The sequence below is a fragment of the Apus apus genome, chromosome 7 (assembly GCF_020740795.1).
Source record: "Apus apus isolate bApuApu2 chromosome 7, bApuApu2.pri.cur, whole genome shotgun sequence".
In the NCBI taxonomy this organism is placed as follows: domain Eukaryota; kingdom Metazoa; phylum Chordata; class Aves; order Apodiformes; family Apodidae; genus Apus; species Apus apus.
The window spans coordinates 20,834,513-20,857,348 of record NC_067288.1 but is presented as its reverse complement, the minus strand read 5'-3'; the positions used below and the strand labels follow the sequence as shown (position 1 = coordinate 20,857,348).

General features: G+C 44.4%; 1 protein-coding gene across 6 annotated transcripts in view; it reads right to left on the bottom strand.

Annotated features, from left to right (window-relative positions):
• ST3GAL3 (ST3 beta-galactoside alpha-2,3-sialyltransferase 3) overlaps nucleotides 1-22,836 on the bottom strand; it is a 174,327-nt gene that overhangs the window by 11,999 nt on the left and 139,492 nt on the right. For 5 of the 6 annotated variants that reach the window (XM_051624980.1, XM_051624981.1, XM_051624984.1 and 2 more), the window contains 2 exons: nucleotides 15,174-15,320; nucleotides 4,909-5,055 (listed from right to left, as the gene is read on the bottom strand). In XM_051624980.1, coding sequence (XP_051480940.1) covers nucleotides 4,909-5,055; nucleotides 15,174-15,320 — 294 coding nt within the window. The remainder of the gene's footprint in view (nucleotides 1-4,908; nucleotides 5,056-15,173; nucleotides 15,321-22,836) is intronic. The other variant, XM_051624982.1, reaches the window with a different exon arrangement.

Genomic DNA, 22,836 nt, shown 5'->3' with positions numbered 1-22,836 from the left:
AAGTTAAAACAAAGAGACAGGATCAAGGCTGAAAAATCATCTGTGAGACAACACACCAGCAGTGTCCCAGTAACTGACCAGAGAACAGCAAGGTGTCCTCATACCACCCAGAAAACCTCTGATGAAGTGCAGACCAGGGACTCTGCAGCTCCAGCCATGATGGGACAAAGATGAGGGATAAGGGGAGAAGCTGCTGGGCAGCGGAGCTGGGGTTGAGGGGTGGCTTTGTACTGCAAGCAATGATCTTCCATCTCACAGCCTGGAACTGAAAGCACCACACCAGAGTACTTCCAGACCTCCAGAGCACACTTGGGAACAGAAAAGGCTCATGGACTATAACTAAGGAAAAAAATTATACATTTTAAGGAACAGGGCTAACTTCAGCTTTTTTGTTTAACTGTTCTTAACAGTTTCAGCTTTATCAGCTATGGTCTATATTAAATAAAGATCTCAAAAGGGGGCTATGTGGACATTTTCCACATGGAGTTGGCAGCAATAAAAGAGCAGGTTCATAGGACATCAAAGTATAACTTGTAATCATCTTTACAATCCTATAAAATAGGGACAAACTTTTTAGTAGGGCCTGTTGTGAAAGAACAAGGGATAATGGTTTTAAACAAAAGGTGGTAGATTCAGACTAAATATAAGGAAGACATTTTTTATGACGCAGGTGGTGAAACACTGACACAGGTTGCCCAGAGAGGTGGTAGATGTCCCATCCCTGGAAACATTCAAGTTCATGTTGGACAGGGCTCTGAGTAACCTGATCTAGTTGAAGATGTTCTGGCTCACTACAGGGGGGTTGAACTAGGTGACCTTTAAAGGTCCTTTCCAACCCAAACTATTCAAAGATTAGGTCTGGACATGCCCTGGCTGGAGTACATTGAGTTACCCAGGACAGAAGGTAAGGAAGCCATCCAGGACTAAACTGGAAAAATTTACTCTCATAAGCATTCATAAGCACATAGGTTAATCCATACACATTTTGCAGCCATACTACTGACAGGAGTCCCAAAACCATACATTTCCCCTTGACTGGTAACACCAATGAAGCTCCAGAGCATCTGCCTCCTTGCAGAGCCTTTTCCTCTGGGGCAGGAAATGCCTGCCCAGCCCTTGGGAGTCAAAAATGCTGGAAGAGGCAATGGAGGCAGCTGCCTTCTGTGGTAGCAACAGCAGCACAACCTTGGACCTCAAGTGCTTTTAACCCTGAGGGAAAAGCAAAGACTAAGCAAAACTATACACTGGGGCTGCTTGTTTCTCCTCATGGAAATTAAGCCTCAGTCCCACGGAGCAACAGGAAACATCACATTCATTTCCACAGAGATTTTTATCACCTCAGTCTTGGCATGGGAGAGGCATCTCCGCCCAGCTGTGAGCAAGCGAGCACATTTTGCTGGCTTTTTTATGTAATCAGAACAAATTCTTCAGAGATGAGTCACCAGGTTTCAGGGGTGTCCAGAGAGATGTCAAGCAGCCCTCAAGTGTAAATCAGCAACACACCTTGCAGAGAGGATGCACACTTGCTGCCAGACCCATTCACCCTGCAGACACCAGGCTGGGGAAGGAGCTTGATGGATGTTCCCAGGGAGGTTCCCAGGAGCCACACACACCTGTGTGGCACCTCCAGCCCCAGGAAGCTGCTGGTGTTTACATTTCCTCTGTAAAGACAGTGATGGTTTCAGGGTGGAGCTGGAGTGCTTCCCTGCAGCTGCTCTCCAGGCTTAAACACTAAAGATTTTTGGTTGTACAGGCTGGAGGAAGATTCAAACTTCAGAAACAGAGGTTCTGCCCCACCAAAGCTTGGTCAAACTGTAGGGGTTCCTGCCTGGGATGTTGTTATGGTGAAACAGCTGCAAACCATGGCAGTTGTTCCAGTGCTATGAGGTTGCTGTGTTAAGCAAACCTGTTTCACCCTCCCCTCCCAGCAATAAGTACTCCAGCCTCCATGGGTCTGCAGGCCAGACAAGAGGACAAAGATGACACTTGCTTAATTTCAAGGCATAGCCTGCTTTAGTGGCTCCTTTAGAGGCTGAAATGTAGAGAACCAGAAAGAACTACATCTGGACACAACCCCAGAGATCCAAAGTAACACTGTGGAAAATGCTGTAGATGTTCTTGGGCCTTTGGGTGTCAGATCAGTGCAACAGGCAAAAGGCTTGGTGGAACCTGTCTCTGGGTCAGTCTTCTTTAACCAATGCCAAGGGCAAGGTTTGGCAAAAGGTTCCAATGCAGGCCAGCTTTCTGATGTGTAAACCACATGCAGGTCTCTCTTCAAGCAGAGTGTGCAGGGCACTTCCCGTCTAGAGTGGGGTAGATATCCATTTGTATGTTCTTTGATGACAACTGCAGAAGACACAACCCAATTATTATGCCCTTCACCTTTCAACTTCACCCTCAGGTGACTATTACCAGCTACCATTAATATTAAATGGGAGAAGAAAGAAATGCAATCCTCTCTCTGCTCTTCACATTCCACAATATCACAAACAATTTGTCATATTGGGAGGGGCAGAGGCAGGAGGAGCATTAATTATTGATACTTGGGAACAGATGGCTTTTCTTGTACCAGGGCATTGAAACATAAGAGGAGCCAGTGGGTGAGGATGTGAGGATTAAATGGGCAGACACATATCAGATAACCAGCCTTCGAGTGGAACAGGAACCTTCTCCTAGAACCAGTTCTGCTGGCCTGCAGATCTCTCATCAATAGCCCTGGCTGCAGAAACAAATCCACTGACATTTGAATTAGTGAGGCTTCACCAGAACCTTTCAACGCTCCCTCACCTCTGTACAGAACATCCTGGACATGATGACTGACAGCTTCCAGACAGCAGGCCTGTCAAACCAGGCACTGACCGGTTCCTCTAGGAGACCCTACTGGTTGCATTTCACATGTTCATCCCCATCTACTGCCCTGTGACATAAAAGGTTTATTTCTAAGACTACAAATGGTGTAAAGAGGGACTCCCTCCTATTTTCCACTGTCTTCTGCATCTCGCTCAGGGTACCAGTCTCCAGAATCAAAGATCCAAGGGATGTGGGCCGGCACCTTCAACCAGAGACTCTGTCATCCAGCTCTTTTTGCTAGCTTTTTCCATTGATCCGTGACCAAGAGCAAGAAGACTTCTTTTTGTCAGGTCCCACGTAGGTGTCCTTGAAGTCAGAGACACTTACCAGGCTGCAAAACAGGCTTGGCACAGGACACCCACTGTGAGTGTTCCCATGTCCAAGAGTGAACCGAGGGATTGACATCCTTATGAGACAAGAGGAAGCACTGGGCAAGAGTGGTCACAGTGGGACCACAGAGACAAAAGCTTTTCCTGAAACTTTCATGAACAGCTGCCCCCACTGCTGGAGCCTGGCATCTGCATCTGTTTTCACTCTAGTCTAGTCACGTCTTTGCTGGAAGATGAAGGAACCAGCTGTAGTAACTCAGACCTGGGCAGCACAGGATCCCGGGCAGTGGTTACAAGCAGATGCCCAGGGAAGAGCCAGAAGCAGGGAAGCTGATGTGACATGAGAACAATATACCTCAGCTATTTTCTGCTTGGGGATTTCATAAGCCAGACACCTCTGTACTTCCTGACTCAATTCAGCTCTGCTCTCTGGACATATTCCTTAAATCCTATAAATGGACACTCACTTTCCCACCCAGGACAGATTAAATACATGGTTAGTTATTCCACTGAGCAAGGCAGACCTTCTTGCTACCTCCACAAGCCCAGAAGGTACCTTAGGACCACAACAGCGAGTTTCTTGATATATTGGGGACCTCCTTGCAGTCTTTTCCTAAACTCAGTTTAGGAAAAACCTAAACTCAGTTCTCTTGGCCTCTGTAAAGAGGTTGTTCCAAAGCCTCATTACTCTGATAATTAGAAACGCCCTTCTCATTTCTCAAGCTGACTAATCACTGATTTCTAATTTCTCTCAGTCTGCCTAGGGTAATGTAGCCTGCAAGAGTCCTAAGACATATACAATCTTGTGATTTGGAAAAATACAACTTCCCACCTTCTCTCCTGGCCTGAATCAATGGCAAAGCACTTGAGGTGAACAAATGTCCCTCAGCAATACAACAAGCATTCTTCCACTCTGGAACAACTCCCCTTTTTAATTGCGTCCCTTCCACAACATGGAGTAGGATAGAGAAATTTCCCCTACCTAGGAACCAGTGAAGACGGGGAAGCAATCTTAGAAAGATGTGGGCCATGTCTGTGCTGGGAAAGATTGAGCTCTATCAAAAAAAAGCAGCACACCTTCCCACTACAGAAGCTTTGACCAGTGTCAAGTTTTGCTCTACTTTGGCCCAGGAAGCAGACTGACCTGAAAGAGTGTCTTTATCTGGCTGCCTTATACCAACATTTTGTTCCTCTAAAAATGCTGTTCATCTCACTGTAACAGTACCAGCAAATGTTTCTAAGGTAGATCTATCTTTAAAGGGCAGTCCCCATAGAGCCACAATGTGTTTACACCAGCTAGCTGCTGCTGAACAGTCAGCTGAGAGCTAATGTCACCTCCCCCACATTTCACAGGGTCTGAGGAGAGGATCAACTAGCAAAATAACCCTATGGATTAGAGAGCAATACAATGGATCAAAAAGCTGGAGCAGGCCACATCTTTTCAACCCCAGAGCAGAACCCTTCCCTTTCATGCTACTCGAGTTAACACTTATGTGAATCTTTTCCCTGCTACTCTGAGAAGAAGGAACCACATTATACACATATTCCAGATAACTTTTCCCAGCAGAAATAACCATTTTTAACACATTGCACTTGGGAGAATGTCTAGAATTTTACAGGCATTTCTTGTAATGGGTCAAGAAAGCCATAAGCTGGAATCACCATCCCAGTCAAGCTCTGGAGTGGGGTCAGGTTTGGGAGGAAGACGTCCTTGGCAGGAGGTCCCTACCTCTTTGATGGCAGACATCTTGATGTTCTCATAGTAGTGCAGCGGTGCATTGGGTGAACTCATGTCATAGCCAAACCCAGCTACCGCCACCTCATCACAGTTGTGCAGCGCCATGGTTATTGCTACGCTTCCCAAGGTGGGGATGTTCTGAGAGGAGAGAAAGCAGGAATGGAAGTCATTAGCGGGTTGCCATTTCTAGAAGCAAAGATTTCTTCTTATTGTCTCTGCTCACAGGTGCACTGCTGCTACTAAGTAGAAAATCAGGAACGGGGTATTTGGCTATAGCTGCACATCAGCTGCCCAATGCTTGAAGGGTCAGTAGCTTCCTAACTTGTAAAGAAAATCATATGTTAGTTAGCTTCCTGCAAAGCATCCAGCACAACAGCAGCAGTTCTTGCTTGAGGCTCTGTGACCTGACTCTCCAGGGGAGTATTGTTGGGATGAGGGGTTAATGCAAATGGTTGGACTCTCCTTCCATAGCTTTGCTATCCTGAAAACAGGGCAGCAGAACAGCTGGAGGATGAATCACAGATGATACCTTAGTTTTCTGAAATTAAAACAGACGTAGATACTGGATTAAAATTCCATGCACATTACTACCTTCCTGATAGGTGAAGGAGAAATACTTATCAAACCAGCCACCACACAGGAGCAGAAGTGAGGAACAGTACAAACTCCTTATTTAACTGATGGCAAAAGCAGCTCAAGGAGGCTGTTAAACAGCTCTGGGAGATGGAGAGGAGATCAGGCAGACCCAGGAGCAGCATGCACCGAGACTCCTTCCTTTGCTTAGGGACACCCCTACAGACAAATGGCCAGTGGACTGTGCCATACCCTTCCTAGCCACAGCATACTGGGAAGACAAGGAGCAGTGGGAAGCCAGAGATGGGTGACAGCACTCTGAGCAGGTACACTCCAACTGTCCTCTCCTGTCTGCTTGCTGACCTGCCATTTGCACCGAAGTCCAGCCTCAGCCCTTCCCATTTCATCTGGCCTCTCCCGAGGCCCTGTGACAGTGGTGCTGTACAGCTGCAACTCCTCTTGTGCGTTCAGATGAACATGACCATTGTGACAGACACGTGTTTCCAGTGTAAAACCCCAGCTCACGGACTTTTCTAGCACCCCTTTAGCCAGAAGAATCCAGAGGTAGCTTTACCCCAGGGGCTAGGGAGAGGCTGAGAAATCCACCCACGTATCTTATCTTCATTTGTAGAGCATCCAACACAGCTGAATCAAAAGTATCATAATTTCAGAAGACATGCTCAGACAGTCACCAAGAGTAATAGTCTTTTGGTTGAGATGTAGAAACCAACTGCAGCTGCTGAGCAATGCTATGGCATTTCACCTGATGCTTGTAAACAGACTGGGAACACAATGTTTTGAGTTTCTGCCTCTCATTCAAAGGAACTGGCTTTTGGCAGCACACTACCTTGCTCCCTTCTGACTGCCTGATCCTATCCTGAAACCAACATTTTCCAAGCAAAGAACATCACCCATAGCCTAGCTGAGATATGCAGAATGGGGAGCACAACCCACGTAATATGGAGGACTCCACTACAGTGCACTGGAATGACACTCACCTGAAGACCAAAGTGCAAAAACTGCCTATGTCTAAATCAGTGAGACATTAAATTCAAATATTTGTAGTGCAACCATAGGAGTGCACACGTAAAATGAAAAGATCTTACTACATCTGTCCATGATAGCTCTAGATGTTAGGAAAACTGGCAGTAATTTTGTTTTCACTGCTTCATTTCAATTGATATTCAACCACAAACAATATTGTTTTCATTCTGGTAACTTCAGTTAAGTGTTAATTCACTGGTAGCCATAAAACATCATGGAGGGGTTTAAAAAAACATTGGGAAAAGTTTCTTAGGCCACAATAAGAAAATTCCCCCCAAATTTCAAAACATGCAAGAACATCCTGTATTCCCAGGCATGGCAGTTCAAATTCAGATATTCTCAGCTTTATGTTTTACATCAAAGATGACATTTGGATGTCACTGGAATTGCATCAGCTGGTAAATGAACTTGCGACAAAGCCCTTTCCCTCAACTGAGCTGTAGTTACAGTGTCCAAAACACAGTGAGTAAATGGTTACATCCTTGAGAAAGGGTAGTTGTTGGGAATATGATGGTGTTAGCACGACCCACACTTGCACTGGGCCCATTCCCACGGTACAACTCAAGGGAGACACAGGGTCTTCGCCTGGAGGGAATTTCACTGGCCAAGTTAACATTTAAGAGCTAACTTTCTAATGTGAGTCTTACAAACCACAGAGAATTAATCATACTACCCAGTCCTACGGGAGGACTGCCAAACCACCATAACTTTCTTTCAAGCATGTTCGTATATCTGTTTGAGGAATAACAGATTACAGGAGTCAAAAGCGAACCTTCCCTTGGTCACCAAATATCTGTCTGACTTTATTCTACATGTAATATCTCAAATGGCCTTTATGGAGAAACAGGAGATAATTTTCTCATCTGCTTTTGTTCTTCAGCAGTTCCTTCATGCTAGTGTCTCAGTACTGACTACTCCTCTCTCAAATATTATTAAAATACCAAAGACTACCAAGGTCTTTCTAACCTCTCAGATTATAGGAGATGTATCTGGTTTGGCCCCTACAACTATCAGACAATCATATGGTGTTCTTAGCAAAATAGTTTTGTGTTGTCCTAAAATCACACTAAAAAACTGATGAGCTGATAGTAGTTTTAATTAAACTATGCCTTATTTATCTTAGCACCCTCCAACACTGCAGTTGCTACAGCTTAGTATGTGTTCCCTCCTTGAAGACAAAGATCTGCAGCCATTCACCTTCACTGCTGAGATGCAGCCTCATGTCCCACTGCTGCAGTCAGAACTCTGTGGGCTACAGAGGACCACCTAGAAAATGCAGTAAAAATTATTATCCCTGCTATTCACTGAGGGCAGTAACTGTTAGGGCAGCATGGGGGTGCTTGCAGAGCCCACCCTTAGATAAGGATGTGGACAACAGCACCTGCCAAGAGAGGAACATGAATACAAACACAAGTATGGATCAAATACACATCGCTGGCATTTGCTCCAAACTGCTTACGTTAAAGAAGAAGCAACCATCAGACAGATTAAACAATAACTGGGCAATTAGAAACACTTTACAAAAATAGGAGCCGACTTGAACAGAAGTATAAAAGAAGCATGATTGCTGGTTAAATATGTGTCAGTAAGAAGTTGATACAGTGCCTTGGTCCTGAGTTGGTTTCAACTCACAGGCCTATAAATTCACTTTCTGCTGAGCTCTCATCTGGACCTAATGAACCATGTTCAAGCTTCGGGGCAAGTTGGGGGACAGATCACTCCAAAGCAAGTTAGGCATCATGGACATGGCTGTGCCAAACCCGGCTTGCAGTGCCCTGCACAATGCGTCAGTGCTATCTCAGCACACACACCCTTGTGCCGTGCCCCAAAGACATACCAAAGCAACCACCACACCTCTTGCATCGAGTCATGAAAATAGAACTCTCTCTCAAACAACTGAGCAGGCCTCTTGTTATTTTAGGCCATTGCTAAGGAAACTAGCCAAAATCTCAACATCCCCCCTCAGGAATAATAACCTGGGGATGGAACAGCTCAAAGCCTGTCTCCCTGCTTGTATGGCCTTCTGTGTGCCTGGATGTTCCTGTACCATCAACCAACGCTGCTTTCAACCAAACGGTTGCAAAATGGCAGCCCAATGGTGGCCAGTGCCTTGGGAAGCCTTCTGGGATGCTGTCCAGCAGCATCACAAGGACTGGCCAATGCAGGCCAGGCCATAGCATGCACAGCCTCAGGGGGGCAGTGATGGAGAGTGCCTGGGGTGTCCCAGTGGGACCACTGCTCCAGAAGGGGCCATGATAAGTTTCAGACCTGAACTGGTGCCCACCAACTGGGGAGAGTTAAGAATGGCAATACCCCAGAAAGCACTGGCAGTCCTCTCCCCCTGACAGTTCCCTGCCAAAAGTGCTGAACTTGGCCATGCAAGTTCTGAACCTGCTGCTGTGTCTCACAGGTGTTTGTCCCAGCTGGGGCCCACAGTGGGTTCCAGGTTCAGCATTCCCTCTCCAGCTCTGGCAAAAAGCTGCAATGGTAACCTCCCTGGATAATGTGGTCAGCCTGAACTGATAGCCCACATCTCCAAGTCTGGCCTTATCTAAGCCCAAACATCTGGAAAATTCAATGCTCCTATCTAATAAAATGCTCCCCAGGGACCAGCCCTTTGCCTGCTCCCATTTGAGAGAACACAGCAGACTGAAGGATGAGCCAGAGATGACACCAAAGGGCTGCCTGACAAACAGAAGCACCAACACAGCAGTGATGAGCAACATCACCACAGCCATGCTGAGCAAAGGCTGCCTGTGTATCCAGAGCACAGCCCCTGCCAGGGCCCACTGGGTGAGCTGAGCATGTGCATGGTGGATTCTGGTTGAGAAAAGCATAAAGACAAGAGAGGCAAAGATCTCTGCTCTTGTGTTGCATCAGGGATCACTGCAAGCTCTGTGTGGTGCAAACACAGCCAGCCTGCACCACCAGCTCAGGGGACCAGAAATGTTTTTAGCAGTACTGACAGACAAAGGACAGGTTCTCCTACACTGTTCTCTGGTGCAAGGGGAAAGATAAAAGGCTTCCCCTCAAGACACTGGTGTTTCATCTTCCATTGGTCCCACAAAAGAGGCTTTAAAGACCGACTTCTACTCACAAAAGAAAAGAAGCCAGTCAGCAGAAATGAACACCAGCCCACCACTGGACTTAAAGGAGGCTGAGCACCACCTCACAGGCTGGTGCTGGAGAACCAGGGGTGGCAACTGAGCCAGGGAATGGTAACTGCACTTTGCTCGGTGCATGTGAAAAGCTCTCACTGCTTTTCATTCCATGCCTGGGTCATTCCTGTGTCACTGCCTGCTGGACTGGAAGGAAATGACTGCTGTAAATCTGTTTTTAGAAATATTTTACTCCATTAATATGTTAAATGAATTCCAGTTATTTATGGGATTTTACTTAGCTCAGGGTAAGACATATTGGATTGTTCAGACTATTCCAATTGTTGCCTTTTTCACTAACAGGGTAAACGTTGCTAAAGAATAAATCCCCTAAAACAAATAATGTAACTGGATATTAAAATCGGTTTGATTACTATATTAATTTATTGAAGGAAAAAACTTGAACAATTGCTTTCCTAGGAAAAATGGCTACCTTAGCTTTATCAGTTACAGACCTGATCACCTAACAGAAATAAAGTAAAAACAAAAGAAAGAACAAAACTACAATAGCCATCACACACCTTATACAACAGTCACTGTATTTTCTTTTAGTTCACTCATGTTTGCAGAGGAACAACCCCAAACCTACACTTTCCTTCCTTTAGAGGGTAAGTTTGGAAATACTGTAGAAAAAGCAAATTAGCATCACTTATTGTGAGCAGACAAGTGCCTGGTGTTCTGCAGAGTGGTCCCTGTCACAGGAGATTACAATCTGTAAATAAGGTGCACCTCTAAGGTGCTTCCACAGCTACCTCCCTCCATGCACAGAATCAGCTTCAATATTTGACTTCAAAAGAGAATGCATCTCCAACACTATTCCTTGACCTCCCCAAGGTACCCCTTGCTGTAAGCAGGAGAGAGCCTCCAGACCTGGTGGTCTGCAGCAGAGCAAAAGGGATGGGCCAGAAGCCTGTTGCTGGAGACACAATGAGCTGCCCAGCAGGTTTCTGTTCTGCCATTTAACTGCTGAGCTCCTTTATGACTTAGCCCAAATCAGTTATCTTTGACCACATCTAACCTGATGCACAAGCTCTGATTCACCCTTTGCTGTAGAGCAGATCCCTGTGCAATGCAGGGAGTATTTCTTAAGGACCTAATAACTTAGCAGAGGGCAAGCAAGGGCATGACTTTACTACACGCTGGCTGCTCTGCGGTAACCACCTCTGTGCTTCACCCTATGCTAAACGGGAGTTCATGGCCTGCTCTTTCACTGAAAAGTAAACTCCCTCCAGTTACTTTGCATCTATCATGTGCAAAGAGAAGCATTTACTGAGAAGTGGCTGGTAAGCATTTACCTGCAATGGCTTGTCCAAGTGTCCATTCCCCAGAAGCTCATGGACTGATCACACTGCAGTGGTGATGGATTGAACAGTCCTGCCCATGAAGCAGATGTGCTGTCTCGGAAACCCAAAGCTTACAATGACACTGACTCTCTACATTTAACTGACTGCAGGTGCAATGGCCCTTTACCTGTCCCTCTACCTGCCTTAGAAGATGCTATCAGGCCAAAAAAGAGAAGCATGCATCTGGAAGGATGGGTTGGCAGACTGCTCTGCTCCTGCCATCCTCCACCTCTCTTCTGCTCCAGAAAGACCCAACAAGTCCCAAGACAGCCTTCACAGTGACAGTCCAGAAAGAACAGGCCAGGGGATGAACACTAGGGCAATCCAGTACCAATTAGATGAAGGGTCATTATGATCAGCTGGGGGAGCTGAAAAGCCGCCTAAGGAGCAAAGGGTCAGCACTGGCATCTCCAGAAAAGCTGCACAGGCAAAACCATGTAACAGCAGAGAAGCCCTGTGGCAGGACATGGTAACACTCCAGCATCAGAGGTTAATCCCCAAGTGCATGTGGGCTGTCAGCACTCTGCAGAGGTGCTAATCCATGGCCTGACACAGCCTGATAACACCTCCTGCACATGGCTCCTCTTCACCAAGTTGGGGCTGAATCTGGGTGAAGTCCAGAGGAGGATGCTTAAAGTCTTTAGTGAAGTGTCTATAGATTCAGCCAATTTCCAGAACATGAACAAACCAAAGGCTTACAGTTTTGGGCAGCAGAGCTTAATCTCTTAAGAAACCAAATCATAAGCTGTTCCATGGATGCACAGCAGCAGCAGAGAGAGAGAAACACCACAGTCTGCACTGAAGTCCTGAGAGTTCTGACAATTTGTATAATCTGAAATGTTCTTCTGGTCACCTCACACCATGCTCAGGGCTCCCAGAGGCCAGAAACTCACTACTCAAGTGGCTCTGAGTGATCCTGAGTAGAGAGGACTACTGACGACACAGCAAAAAGTACGATGGCAATAACCATCCCTAGTGTTGTATATGCAAGAGGCATCTCTCCCAATGAGCTGCCTGCAGCGTAGGGTTTTGCATGCCTGAATTACCAGCTGCAATACCAGTGATGTCTGGGTTTAAGAACAAAAGACCTGCATACACTTCCACCTAAACATAAATCACACGCTTTCATTTAGTGAGAGAGCCAAGCAGCAACCCCCTCCTTAAAGAGGATTCTTCCGTCACAGAGAGGAACTTCAGTAGCTCGTTTCTTTTGTGCTAAACCATCTTCAGGCATTTACATTTAATTTTTCCCAGACATTGTAGGATCCTAAACCAAAGGTTTTCTTCATCATCAGCTTATCCCAAGAAAAAAGAATTCCACATATAGTAGGAAACAGCTCTCCCTGTTCTTAAGACTTTGGTAAATGGACTGAGGAAACTCCTGAAAAACTTTACCAGTCTCAGACAGGCCACTGTTTGTATATATAGCTTTGCTCCTTGCTCAGACTCCTGGCTGCTAATGCCACAAGTGCAATCAAAATGCACACGTCTGAGTTGTACCCCCTGTCTATGCTCCAGAATCATCTGGCCCAAATTATATTATCAAAGCAAAGGATGTTACTACATCCACCCTTTATTGAATCCTGGGAAAAACACTTTGAGATCAGCCCCAAACTATTTTACTCGCTCTCCTCAACCTTGCTGAAAAAGCTCCCAAATTACAAAGTTAATTGGCAGCACATTGTTACCATATGTGGTGTGCAAGAGAAGCACTGGAGTTTATTTAGGTATCAGAACCAAAAAAGAGTGGAATATTACTACTCTTTATGAGGATTTCATGTTGGCCTTGATTACTAAGGCAACCCCAGCCTTGATCCTTCTGTGTGTAGCCTCTCCAACATACCACAGCACATGGAGGCACCAATCTGCCCCAGCCTGGCTCCCCCCAAGAAACTCAAAGACACATATTGTTTTCTGTGCTTTTGCTTACTAGACCTCAGTGTTTTCCTTTTCCATGTTTATATGCTTCTTTCTTCAGTAAAGTTTTCCAGGATGTCTCAAATCTCTAAAGCATGATCCTGAACCCAATCAGCTATGCTCTGGCTGCTGGGTCACACTGTCTCTTGTGGAGCAATTCTCCTTGCTCTAGCTGCTTCATTCATGTTGCTGGATCTCAGATCTTTAATGAGTTAGATTCTTGGTCTACAGACTCTGATTTAGACTCCTCCCATTTAAAGTCTCAGTGAAAAAAAGGTCTGTGGCAAATTTGTATTACCAGGATCCTTCCCAGACTCTTCTTCGCTCTTTACACGGGCAGCAGTAGCTTCTGTGGAAGCGTTGACACTGCTGCAGCAGATTCACTAAAGCATGAAGTCCCAGCAACTCTATGATGGCAGCCCATAGTTAATGTCTGCAGTAAAATTTGTACCCAGGGGCTAGAAATACTCTCTATTTTTAAACTCTGACAGAATCACTCTATCAGTGTCCTTGCACACACAGTACAGGGCATACTAATGTCCCAGCCCCACAGATGCACCTGCAGAGCTCCTGCTGCCCCATTTGAAGGAATGAGCTACAATCTACACAATCTAGCAGGGGTCACGGGCAAAGACTGCTTGCCTTAAAGCTCTATAAACTATTTTAAAATGCTCAATTGGACTTTCATGAAGTGAAACATCGGGTTTCAATTAAGATGCCTTCATTTCCCAATCTGATGTGTGTTAAACAACCTATCAAAACCTCATAAACTTCAGTTCACAGCATTTTCATTTCCGGTTTCTCTCTTCTCCTCTCAGCTTAAGTAATATCTTGTGTATTAAAATAACATGTTTAAAAATAAAAACAAATCTGGAGAAACTAAAGGCAAAATCTGATGATTTCTGTCCTTCATGGAGGCAGCAGTTTTGATTTTCTGGAAGACAAATCAAGACAACATCCTTCTAAGGGTAAGTTCTGGAGAATGAAGAGAGATGAAGTAAATTAATTCCTTATTGAAGGGAATATTTGGGATATCTTCAGTGCACAGAGCAAAAATCCAGTGTTTGCAGAAGCCCAGAACAGCTTCTGTACCTAGATACACAGCAATGCATTTCTGTGTGGCTGAATCTGTCTGCACATCTTGCACACCACATTTTAAGAAGTGAATTTCTTACCTCCAGGCACCCACCCACCTCATCTGACCTGCACAAAACGAACGTCCCTAATATTTCTGAAGACTTTAGAGGATGGAAAATGAGGCACTATTCTGTCTAGTCCAAATCTGCAACATGGCAAACCTCCTGTACTGATAACAATGGAAGGATGATGCCAGGGGCAGAGCAAGCAGACCTTGTCCAGCAAAAGTGCTGCTCTGAGATTGTCAGCTGTGCTAATGTGACCAAAAACATCACGTGTGGTGTCTATCAACAACTATATCACATGTGTACATGAGTAATTTACCCACCCAAGGAATACTTTCTCTAATGGTTGATATATTAGGCAGAGCAAATATAAATAGGTTCTGAGAACAGTGTTGCAGTGTGAGATAATCCAGAAAAACCTAGTCACCACCTACTTGACACTAACACTCCAAAAAGCTGCACTGGAAGTGACAGATGCCAGAATGATCATGAAGGTATTTTTTAACAACTATGATCTACGTTGTTTTCTTTTGTAAGTTATTACATCTAGAACTTCCCACTGTAAGATCAAAATTTCTTACCAAAGCCATCATAAAATAAACTTTTGAATTCTTTTATTGTAAGCCTGGGATACAGAATGAGATGTGCAATATCGTTGGTTTTAGGCTGCAGTCTCTTTGAGGACAGTTCGTTGTAAAACAGTAGCATGACCTTTAGGGAGACTCGCACCACTTCCCGATGTGCTGAGGGTGCAGAGAGCAGATTTCCTTTTTCCTTTTGGGAAGGAACTCCCTCCACCCCACAAGTGCCCTTTTGGCAGGCTGTGGGTGACAAGAAATCATCCAGCTGGAGCTGGAAGCCTCAGAGCTGCCTCCAGCAAAGTGGCTCTAGTATCAGAAAGGATACATCTTGCTTTGGCCTTAAGGAGACTAAGTGCTGCCACCATGAAAGAGCCCAAGTCCCCTCCTTTCAGTGTTCAACAGCAGAAGCCCAAAGGAAAAGTAAGAACAGCCTAAGTCTACTCTGCTGCTTGGTCTCTTGTCCTTCCCCTTGGTTTTGCTTGCCCCCTTTATACCTACCCCTCTGCCCATCAAGCCATTGTTGAAAGGCAGTCCAATGAAGCTGAAAGCTGCCTCCTGGATGAAGAAGGGATTCAGGATACGTATCTCATGAGGTTCTCTTGGGACACGGGTTGCCACTGACTTCCAAAAGCCATCAGAGGCACTCTGGTAACAAAAAACAAAACAAAACAAAAGAGAGAGAGAAGATAAAACAACAAATACAATTATACACAAAAGATAGCAGATTGGTATTATTATTTAAAGAAAAAAACAACTCTACTGGCAGCAGTTCCCACTGTCCCTGCTCACTGCCGCAAGGCACTTGTATGAGGTTGCAGTGGGAAGGTGTGTCCTGGAGGGGTGACAGCAGCATGTGCAGATGCACTTGGGCTAGTCTAGATGAGGAGTGCAAAGGAGATGGAGAAGCTTGTGAGCTTCAGCACAATCTACCCCCTCCCTGGTGCCATCTTTCACTCTTACTACCACTTCAGCCAGTTTGGTTAATGGCTTAAGCTTGTCAGCCTGTGCTGTGATCACTCTCATCTGCTTTCAAGGGGAGAAATCCTTGGATAGCAAATGCCCGTAAGAACATCAAAACCCTAAAAATGACCATACAGCTTCACCTTTGGTGGGAGCTATATGCTTCTCACTTTATCCTAGATTTATTCCATCCTGCTAGGTTTAATGTGAATTACACCATAAGCTTCCAAAGGTGCAATCTTGTACCTTGAAGAGCCATGCATGTTCATGGTACAAGGGAAAACACAAGTACATATATTCTTTTTGGTTTTCCAGGAAACTGTGGTTTAATTTAAGTCTTTGCCATGCAAATGTGGGAGAACACTGGCCTTGAACACTGCTACCCAGCTAGACAGCCCTGCCTAGAGCTCATGCCTCTCTGCCACACCATTTCGTATCATTGCTCCTGCTAGTCCAGATGTTAGTGGATGTCCAGGTGTTAGTGGATATGGTATGCACTGTCCTCAAATTAACTGGAGGCTCCTTATTCACAGGACTTACAGAATGTTTCACTTCTGTTTGGGATAAAAATTCAGAGCAAGGCACAGTGAGGATGGCAGGAATTTTAATCTGCTAACCAGCAGCTTTGGCAGGGTAATCTGATTGAAAAGCTCCTTCTCAAAGCAATGAGCCGTCTTCCCTGTGATCTCCATGACAGGCAACACGAGGCAGATATTACACTCTACATAAAATGCATGTGCTTTGTCAGACATTATTTACACCCATTTTGGGTTGCTTGCAGCTTAACAGTGACTTCACAGTTGCCTCCAAAGCACTGCTGAAAATGTTGACAATACCCTGCAAAATCCTCAGGACCCTCCACTGCCCAGTAGTGACTACCCCTGTAATTATTGATGGTAGTTCTGCCACAGCCTGTGTCTGCTGCATTTCACAGGCTGCTTGCACTGCACATGGCTCCTGTCAACTCTTACGCCCCAGGGTGCTAAACACCTTAAAGAGGCTGCTTTGTGGAACAACCTCATTGTTATCTTTAGCTGCTGAATTTCAGATCCTGAATAATGTTTTGAAGAATTATGTTATTATCCAAACCAACAGCCTAAGATAGCTAAATGCCATTGTTATCCTGTTTTGATCCCATGTGCCCCCCCCCCAAGCTGCCCAAACATAATACTCTTTTCCTGACAAGGGCAAGGATCCTGTGAGTTTAAGTTTGCATTTCAACAATGGCAGAGTCCTCTCAGGACCTTAAATGGAAAAAAAAAAAAATAAATCCCAATTAACACTCATGTTCTTTCACCATAGTTGAACTAGAGAGAATGCCTGGTGTCAAGGCAGTCTAACACTTTCCATTATAATACCACATTTTCAGCCACTGAGTGATCCCATAATTAAAAAAACAAAACAAAACCCAACAAAAAAAAACAAAAACAACTTTAAAAATGTTGATAAAGTCCATTTGACCAAGGGATCTGAGGGATTTGGTAGGTCAGCTGAGTTTTGCCTTCTTGTGAAAATTCATTAAAAACTGGATAAATACGAAACCTTTGGAATTTCCTAAAGGCACATGTAAAGCAGAGGTCTTTCAGTTCCAGTGAAGAAGAGGGAAAAAAAAAAATTAAAAAAAAATAAATTACAGATTCCACTTGCATTAAGCATGCTCCAGCTCTCTCAGAAATGAAGATGATAAACAAAAATCTTGAATGGCTACTCATTCAGTGAAACCATCTTATCATGGGTTTAAGCAGGCGCACCCTGGAAAAATAGCATCTGACCCTGAAACTAAAATAAATTTATAAGTTGAATTACAATTTCACATGCAACTCTAAATAAGGCATTGCCTACATTTTGCAAACAATTCAAGCCAAGGGTCTGCAAGCTATTTAAAGTGGACAGAAGCCACCTTCTGTTTGTACTCACACTCCAGAAGAGATTCTGCATAAGTTCTGGGACTTAAGTAGCTTTCACACAGCCTTTACATCACACACAAAATATTAAAGAGGAACACAAAAGGATTGCAAACACTTGAGACTATTAGTCTTTGCTCTTGGTTGAGCTGTTCAGAAAGATAATGACACATATCACAGTTGCCAGTTTTCCCCGTGCTGTGCGAACCGCTAGGACCATCTCTGGGCTGCTCCCAGCCTGTTCAGTGCCAGAGGATCCTATCACAGCTGAGAATATAACCTGGCCGCTTTGGCCCCCTTGGTCTGGCTGTTTCTGCTGTCATTCATCCAGATGACTTCCCTGACCATTTTCCTCACTTATCACACAGCTCTGAAATTGTTCTGGTTTCCCCCTCCTGACTAATTTCTATTTGCTCTGTGTTCTTCCCTGTAACTTTTCTGTGCAGCTCCCCTTGGATTGTTATTGAGAGTAATCTTTCATTTTGGTATGTTCTCCCTCTATGGTCTCTAAAACAATTCTAGGGAGAAGCATAGAGGGAGTCTCAGCAGACAGTTCTCACACTTCCACCTCTACAGTGGGCAAAGGAACTAAAAACTATTTCCCTGGCTTATAATTACTGCAACTCTCAGTTTTGTGGTTTGGCTCTACAAACCCTGCAGTTTTGAGCTGCATCTCAAGCCCTGTGGTTTTGCTCTGCAGCTCATCACTGGCAAGCTACAGAAGAAAGCAGCACCACAACTGCAGTCCCTGCGGGGCTGCTGCCCTGACACAAGCCCCTCAGGACCTGCAGCCCCTGCCAGGGCTGCTGCTACTCCTGGAGCAGCAATGCTGCTGTGCTGAGCATGGATGTTGGGTCTGATGGGATGCAGATGTTCAGCGAGGTTTCCAAAGAAATTACTTCCTGTCAGGGAGTTCTGTCCCTTTTTTAGGCTGGGAGGAGACAGACAGCCACCCAAGGAGCAGCAGGCATTGGGGGGTAAGGCATATTTTTCCTGCTGGATTCAAGAGCTTGGACTCACAGTTGGAGGCTGGGAGCAACCTCTGGTCTCTGCTACCGTGACTTAACCTGCAATGCTTAAGGGTGGGCCTCTGAGCCTGCAACATCTCCCTTCTTGACTACCATAATGATAGCAAGTCAGAAAACTAGTCTGAAAACTGCTTAGGCAATGTTCACACAATACCTCATCACCTCCTGGCATCAAGGTGGAAACCATAGGGTCCAGGCTGGAAACTGTGTTTCCCTGTGTTAAGTTCCCACCTTGACTATTTGTTGGTCTCACTGTGCACCTGGAGTCTCAGTCACAGATCAGCACTCACAGTGCCACAGGCTGCCAAAAAGAGCCTATGGTATAAAGAAACAAGCAACAGAGAGAGACAGGCAGGAAAACACAACTGAAGAGCAAGTCTCTGAGGGCCACAGCATTTTTAAGCAATCTTGGAGTGTTTTCAAAGTTGTGTAATTGTAATGGACATCACTAAAAGCTTTAGAGGAGACTATTTAAAAAGTAGAAACAACTTAGATGGGCCAGGGCTTTCAAGCCAGTGGCTTGTGCAGCTTCCATCCAGGGAGAGAGGCAGATATATCCCCTCTAGAGACACCTCTCCAAGAATAAATGGATACAGGCCTGACATACCAGAGATGGCAGGTTATGAGGGAGGGATAAAAAATGGCAGGGCTCACCTAATAGCTACAGGGACAAGACAATCCAGCTGTAATCCCTCATTTTGTCCATTTGGAGAAAACTGAAGGGTAATAAGGACAGCTGGTTGTAAACTACTGTTGTCTCCATTCAGTTTTCCATGTTCTGTTCTTGGATTTACTAATGTGAATCATGACATATACCAAAATAAACTGCAGAACTTGGAGCATTAGCCAAGAAACACACCTCAATAGAAGAAACAAACAGCTAGAAGCAGGCTGAGTCTCGCAGTACATTTCTAATGTACTAAGCAAAATGAGGGGTAATGCTGCTGCATCCTGATGACATGGATAATGCCTCCTCTGTACCTCTGTGATACTACTGGATTTAGGAGTACAAGCAGCAGTGCTCAGGAGGACTTTTAAGTCCAGTGGGAAGGGGACAGGGAGATTGCAAAGGTCAGCTACAGGCAACACAGAGCTCAAAAAGTCTGGGTATGCAATGCTCTGCTGCAGAGCAACAAGAAAGAAGACGACTGGAGAGACAACCTGTAGTAAATGGAGATTATTGCTCTTCCAGACTCTGATAACACCCAAAATGGAAAGGAAGAAGGGTGTGAGAGAAAGAAAAAGCCTGGGGATGATGTACCAGTCACAAGACCTCATCATGCCTGGAAGCACGTAGTTCACTGGGATCTTTGCCCCCACCTAGGCTGGAATGTGGTTTATTCTATAGCTGTCATCCACAAGCACTCACTGTCACACAAACACAGGGTACAGCAGAACTGCTGCAATCCATCTGTAGAGGCTTTTGAAAGGCTTCAGTTCAGGCATAATTGGATTAGATGTGGAAGGTGTTTTTCCACTAGAAAATCATCATCTTATCAGTCAATGCTGCATTTCTCAGCGGTCAAGTAGACGCAGAGGCCTAGAAAATACTCTTCTACAAGGGGTAGTATAAATGAAGTTGCATCATTTGCACTGATTAGCAAAGCAACAAGGAATTTTTAGCAACAAGAACAGAGGTGCTGAGAGCCTGCAGTCTGGGTTGATGGTCAACAGCCAGACCCACTAGCCTACACTTCAAATATATTTACCCACCTTTCTCAAAGTGATGAAGAACCCCTCACCACCCTCTGTACATGGTGCTGGTGGCCAGCACTTGTTATGAATGTTCCCATTCTTCTATTTCTAGAGACTAGAAATGCTCTAGAACATTTTGCTCCACTTTTATCTGCCCCACTGAAAAGCTCTTACCCTGACTGAATCAGAAATATTGCAGATTGTGCCTGAACTCTTCCCTCATCTTCTCTTTGTCCCACTGTCAAAAGAGATGCAGCTCTTTGACTATCCAACAATACGATACTTCTAATCCTTAACAATTTTTCTTTCCTTTCCCCAAATACTCTCCCACTGACCAAGTCTAAAATAAAATGGTTGTAATTTCCCAGGCTATTTGCTGGTAGGCATTCCCCATCTCCCAGCAGCCTTACAGCACCCAAGAGAACCCCTGGCAGGCTGCAAATCCCCAAATTTAGCTTTTACTACTGTTTCTCATTATGAAACCCAAACACATTTTCTACCTGATGTTTTCAGCAGAAAAGCATGATGGAGACAAAAACACCCCAATACATGGTACTACTAAAACTTTTTTTTATTTAAAGCAAAAATCTAACTATTCTTTGTCAGTAGAGTTGAGCTAATAATACTGGCTAGAGATTAGTTTCTTTAGGCTTGAAAACCAGGTTGAAAACCACATGAGAAACTTAATTCTAAGTAGTGGTTGCAGACTTTAAGTATTGTGCCAGCCATGTGAACTACATGGGACCCTGGCTACACACAGTGCTAGAAGCTGCACATCCACAGAGAGGCTCAGAAAGCAGCAGCTTCTGTGGTGACATGGTGCTGCTGTGTCACACATCACTTGGCTGAAACTCAGCAACGTGCTCATGCCCCTGGCTGTCAGTACAAGGTTTCTGTCCTGTTTACCTGCAAGCATATATTACAAATAAGCCGAAAAGCAGATTCAAAAAGAGCTACTGAATTTCAGACTTCATTTGACCTGTATGACTGAGTGCTCCCTCTAACCTAAAAACAGACAGATGTGGGCCTCCTGTGTTGCTGCTCTAAGGCCAGCTGTGGTCTTCTGATTCACAGGACTAGGCAGAATGAGGCCAAGACGAGCACTAAAATGTCAGAAGAGCAAGTTTATTTTTATGCTCTGCTGTAAGTGAAAAGGAATTCCTTTTTAAAAAATGTATTTCTATGGTTTCATCCATGTAATGAGAGCAAAATACTGTCCACAGTTTTAAGATAACAAAACGTTGTTGAAAACAAGAGATTGTCTTGTGAAAAAAAATGGAACTTGGAACATTTCAGAGGAGCTGCATAAAAACACTGAAGATTATTCTGATGAACACTGGGTTTCAGATATGAGAGCTCACATATGGTGTGTCAGGAGATGTGTTTGTACTATGCACCAACAGGGCGATTGATAGACTGTACTACAGACACTTTTGCTCAAAGTATAAGATGGATTTTGATCCAAAATTTGAAGAAATATTCTTTCTTGAACTTTGAAAGACGGAAGTTTTAAGTAGAAAGTAATGGATTTAGATAATTTATGTCTATGTTGTGTTTTTTGGTCTGTGAATACGAATAATCCTACAATGAAAAAATACCTAAAGTAGTACAGTTTCAGAAAAATCCCAAAGAAGAGCAGGGCCCAGAATATCTCCATTATTTACAGGGTATTTTATTCCCATTAGGGACCAGCCTCTTAATCTCACTATTATTTTTTATGACACAGTCTAAGAAATGTCACACTCATCTGACATCTACCAAAAGGATAGCAGGGCTGAAAGGCCAAATCCAAGTGCCAGTAAGAACTGAAGCAGGACAGCCCTGCAACTTCAGCAGAGGATTTCTGTTGTGAAGAGTGACTTTCTAGTTTTCCCACAAGATTTTTGTTTTGTCACCATATATCCGAGTGTTTTACAAACAGTACTCTCGAATTTAGAGTATCTCTGAAATATTTGACATACATGACACCATTTTACAGGGAGAAAACAAACAAAGCTGAATGTCCACTGTTTCCATTGCTTCCTGATGCTCTACTTCAGGCACCTCATGCTGGACTTTCAAAACACCTGTTAAGTTTACAGCACAACTCCACTGACTTTGCTGCTGCTTAGCTCTCCTACATATCCATCCCATGAGACTCAAATGTGTTTGGGGGAAAATCTGATCTACCTTACCCAACATCACATCAGGCTACCCCACCTCCTCAAGAGGAATCCTCAGTGTCTGTAATCAGGAGACCACACTTTCTTCTCTTCTCTCCTTTCTCCTATCCACATGTTCTAGAGCTTCTGCTGCTACTCATACGAAAACTGAATGTCTTACACTACAGAAATTAGACTAAATCTCAGTCTTCCCTCTCCACTAGATAGACAGCTGTGTTCAGAAAGAGCCAGGATGCAATTATGTAATTAAGGGTAACATCTGCACAGGAGAACTGCATTAATCTTAAAAAATGCAATGTTCTTTTTTTTCCTTTTCCTAATTTCCAGCAGCTTCATTTTTATAACAACAACAAAAAAAATCCTCTTTAAAAAGTTTTAGTATGTTTAAAAAAAAAATTCAACTCAAGAAAAA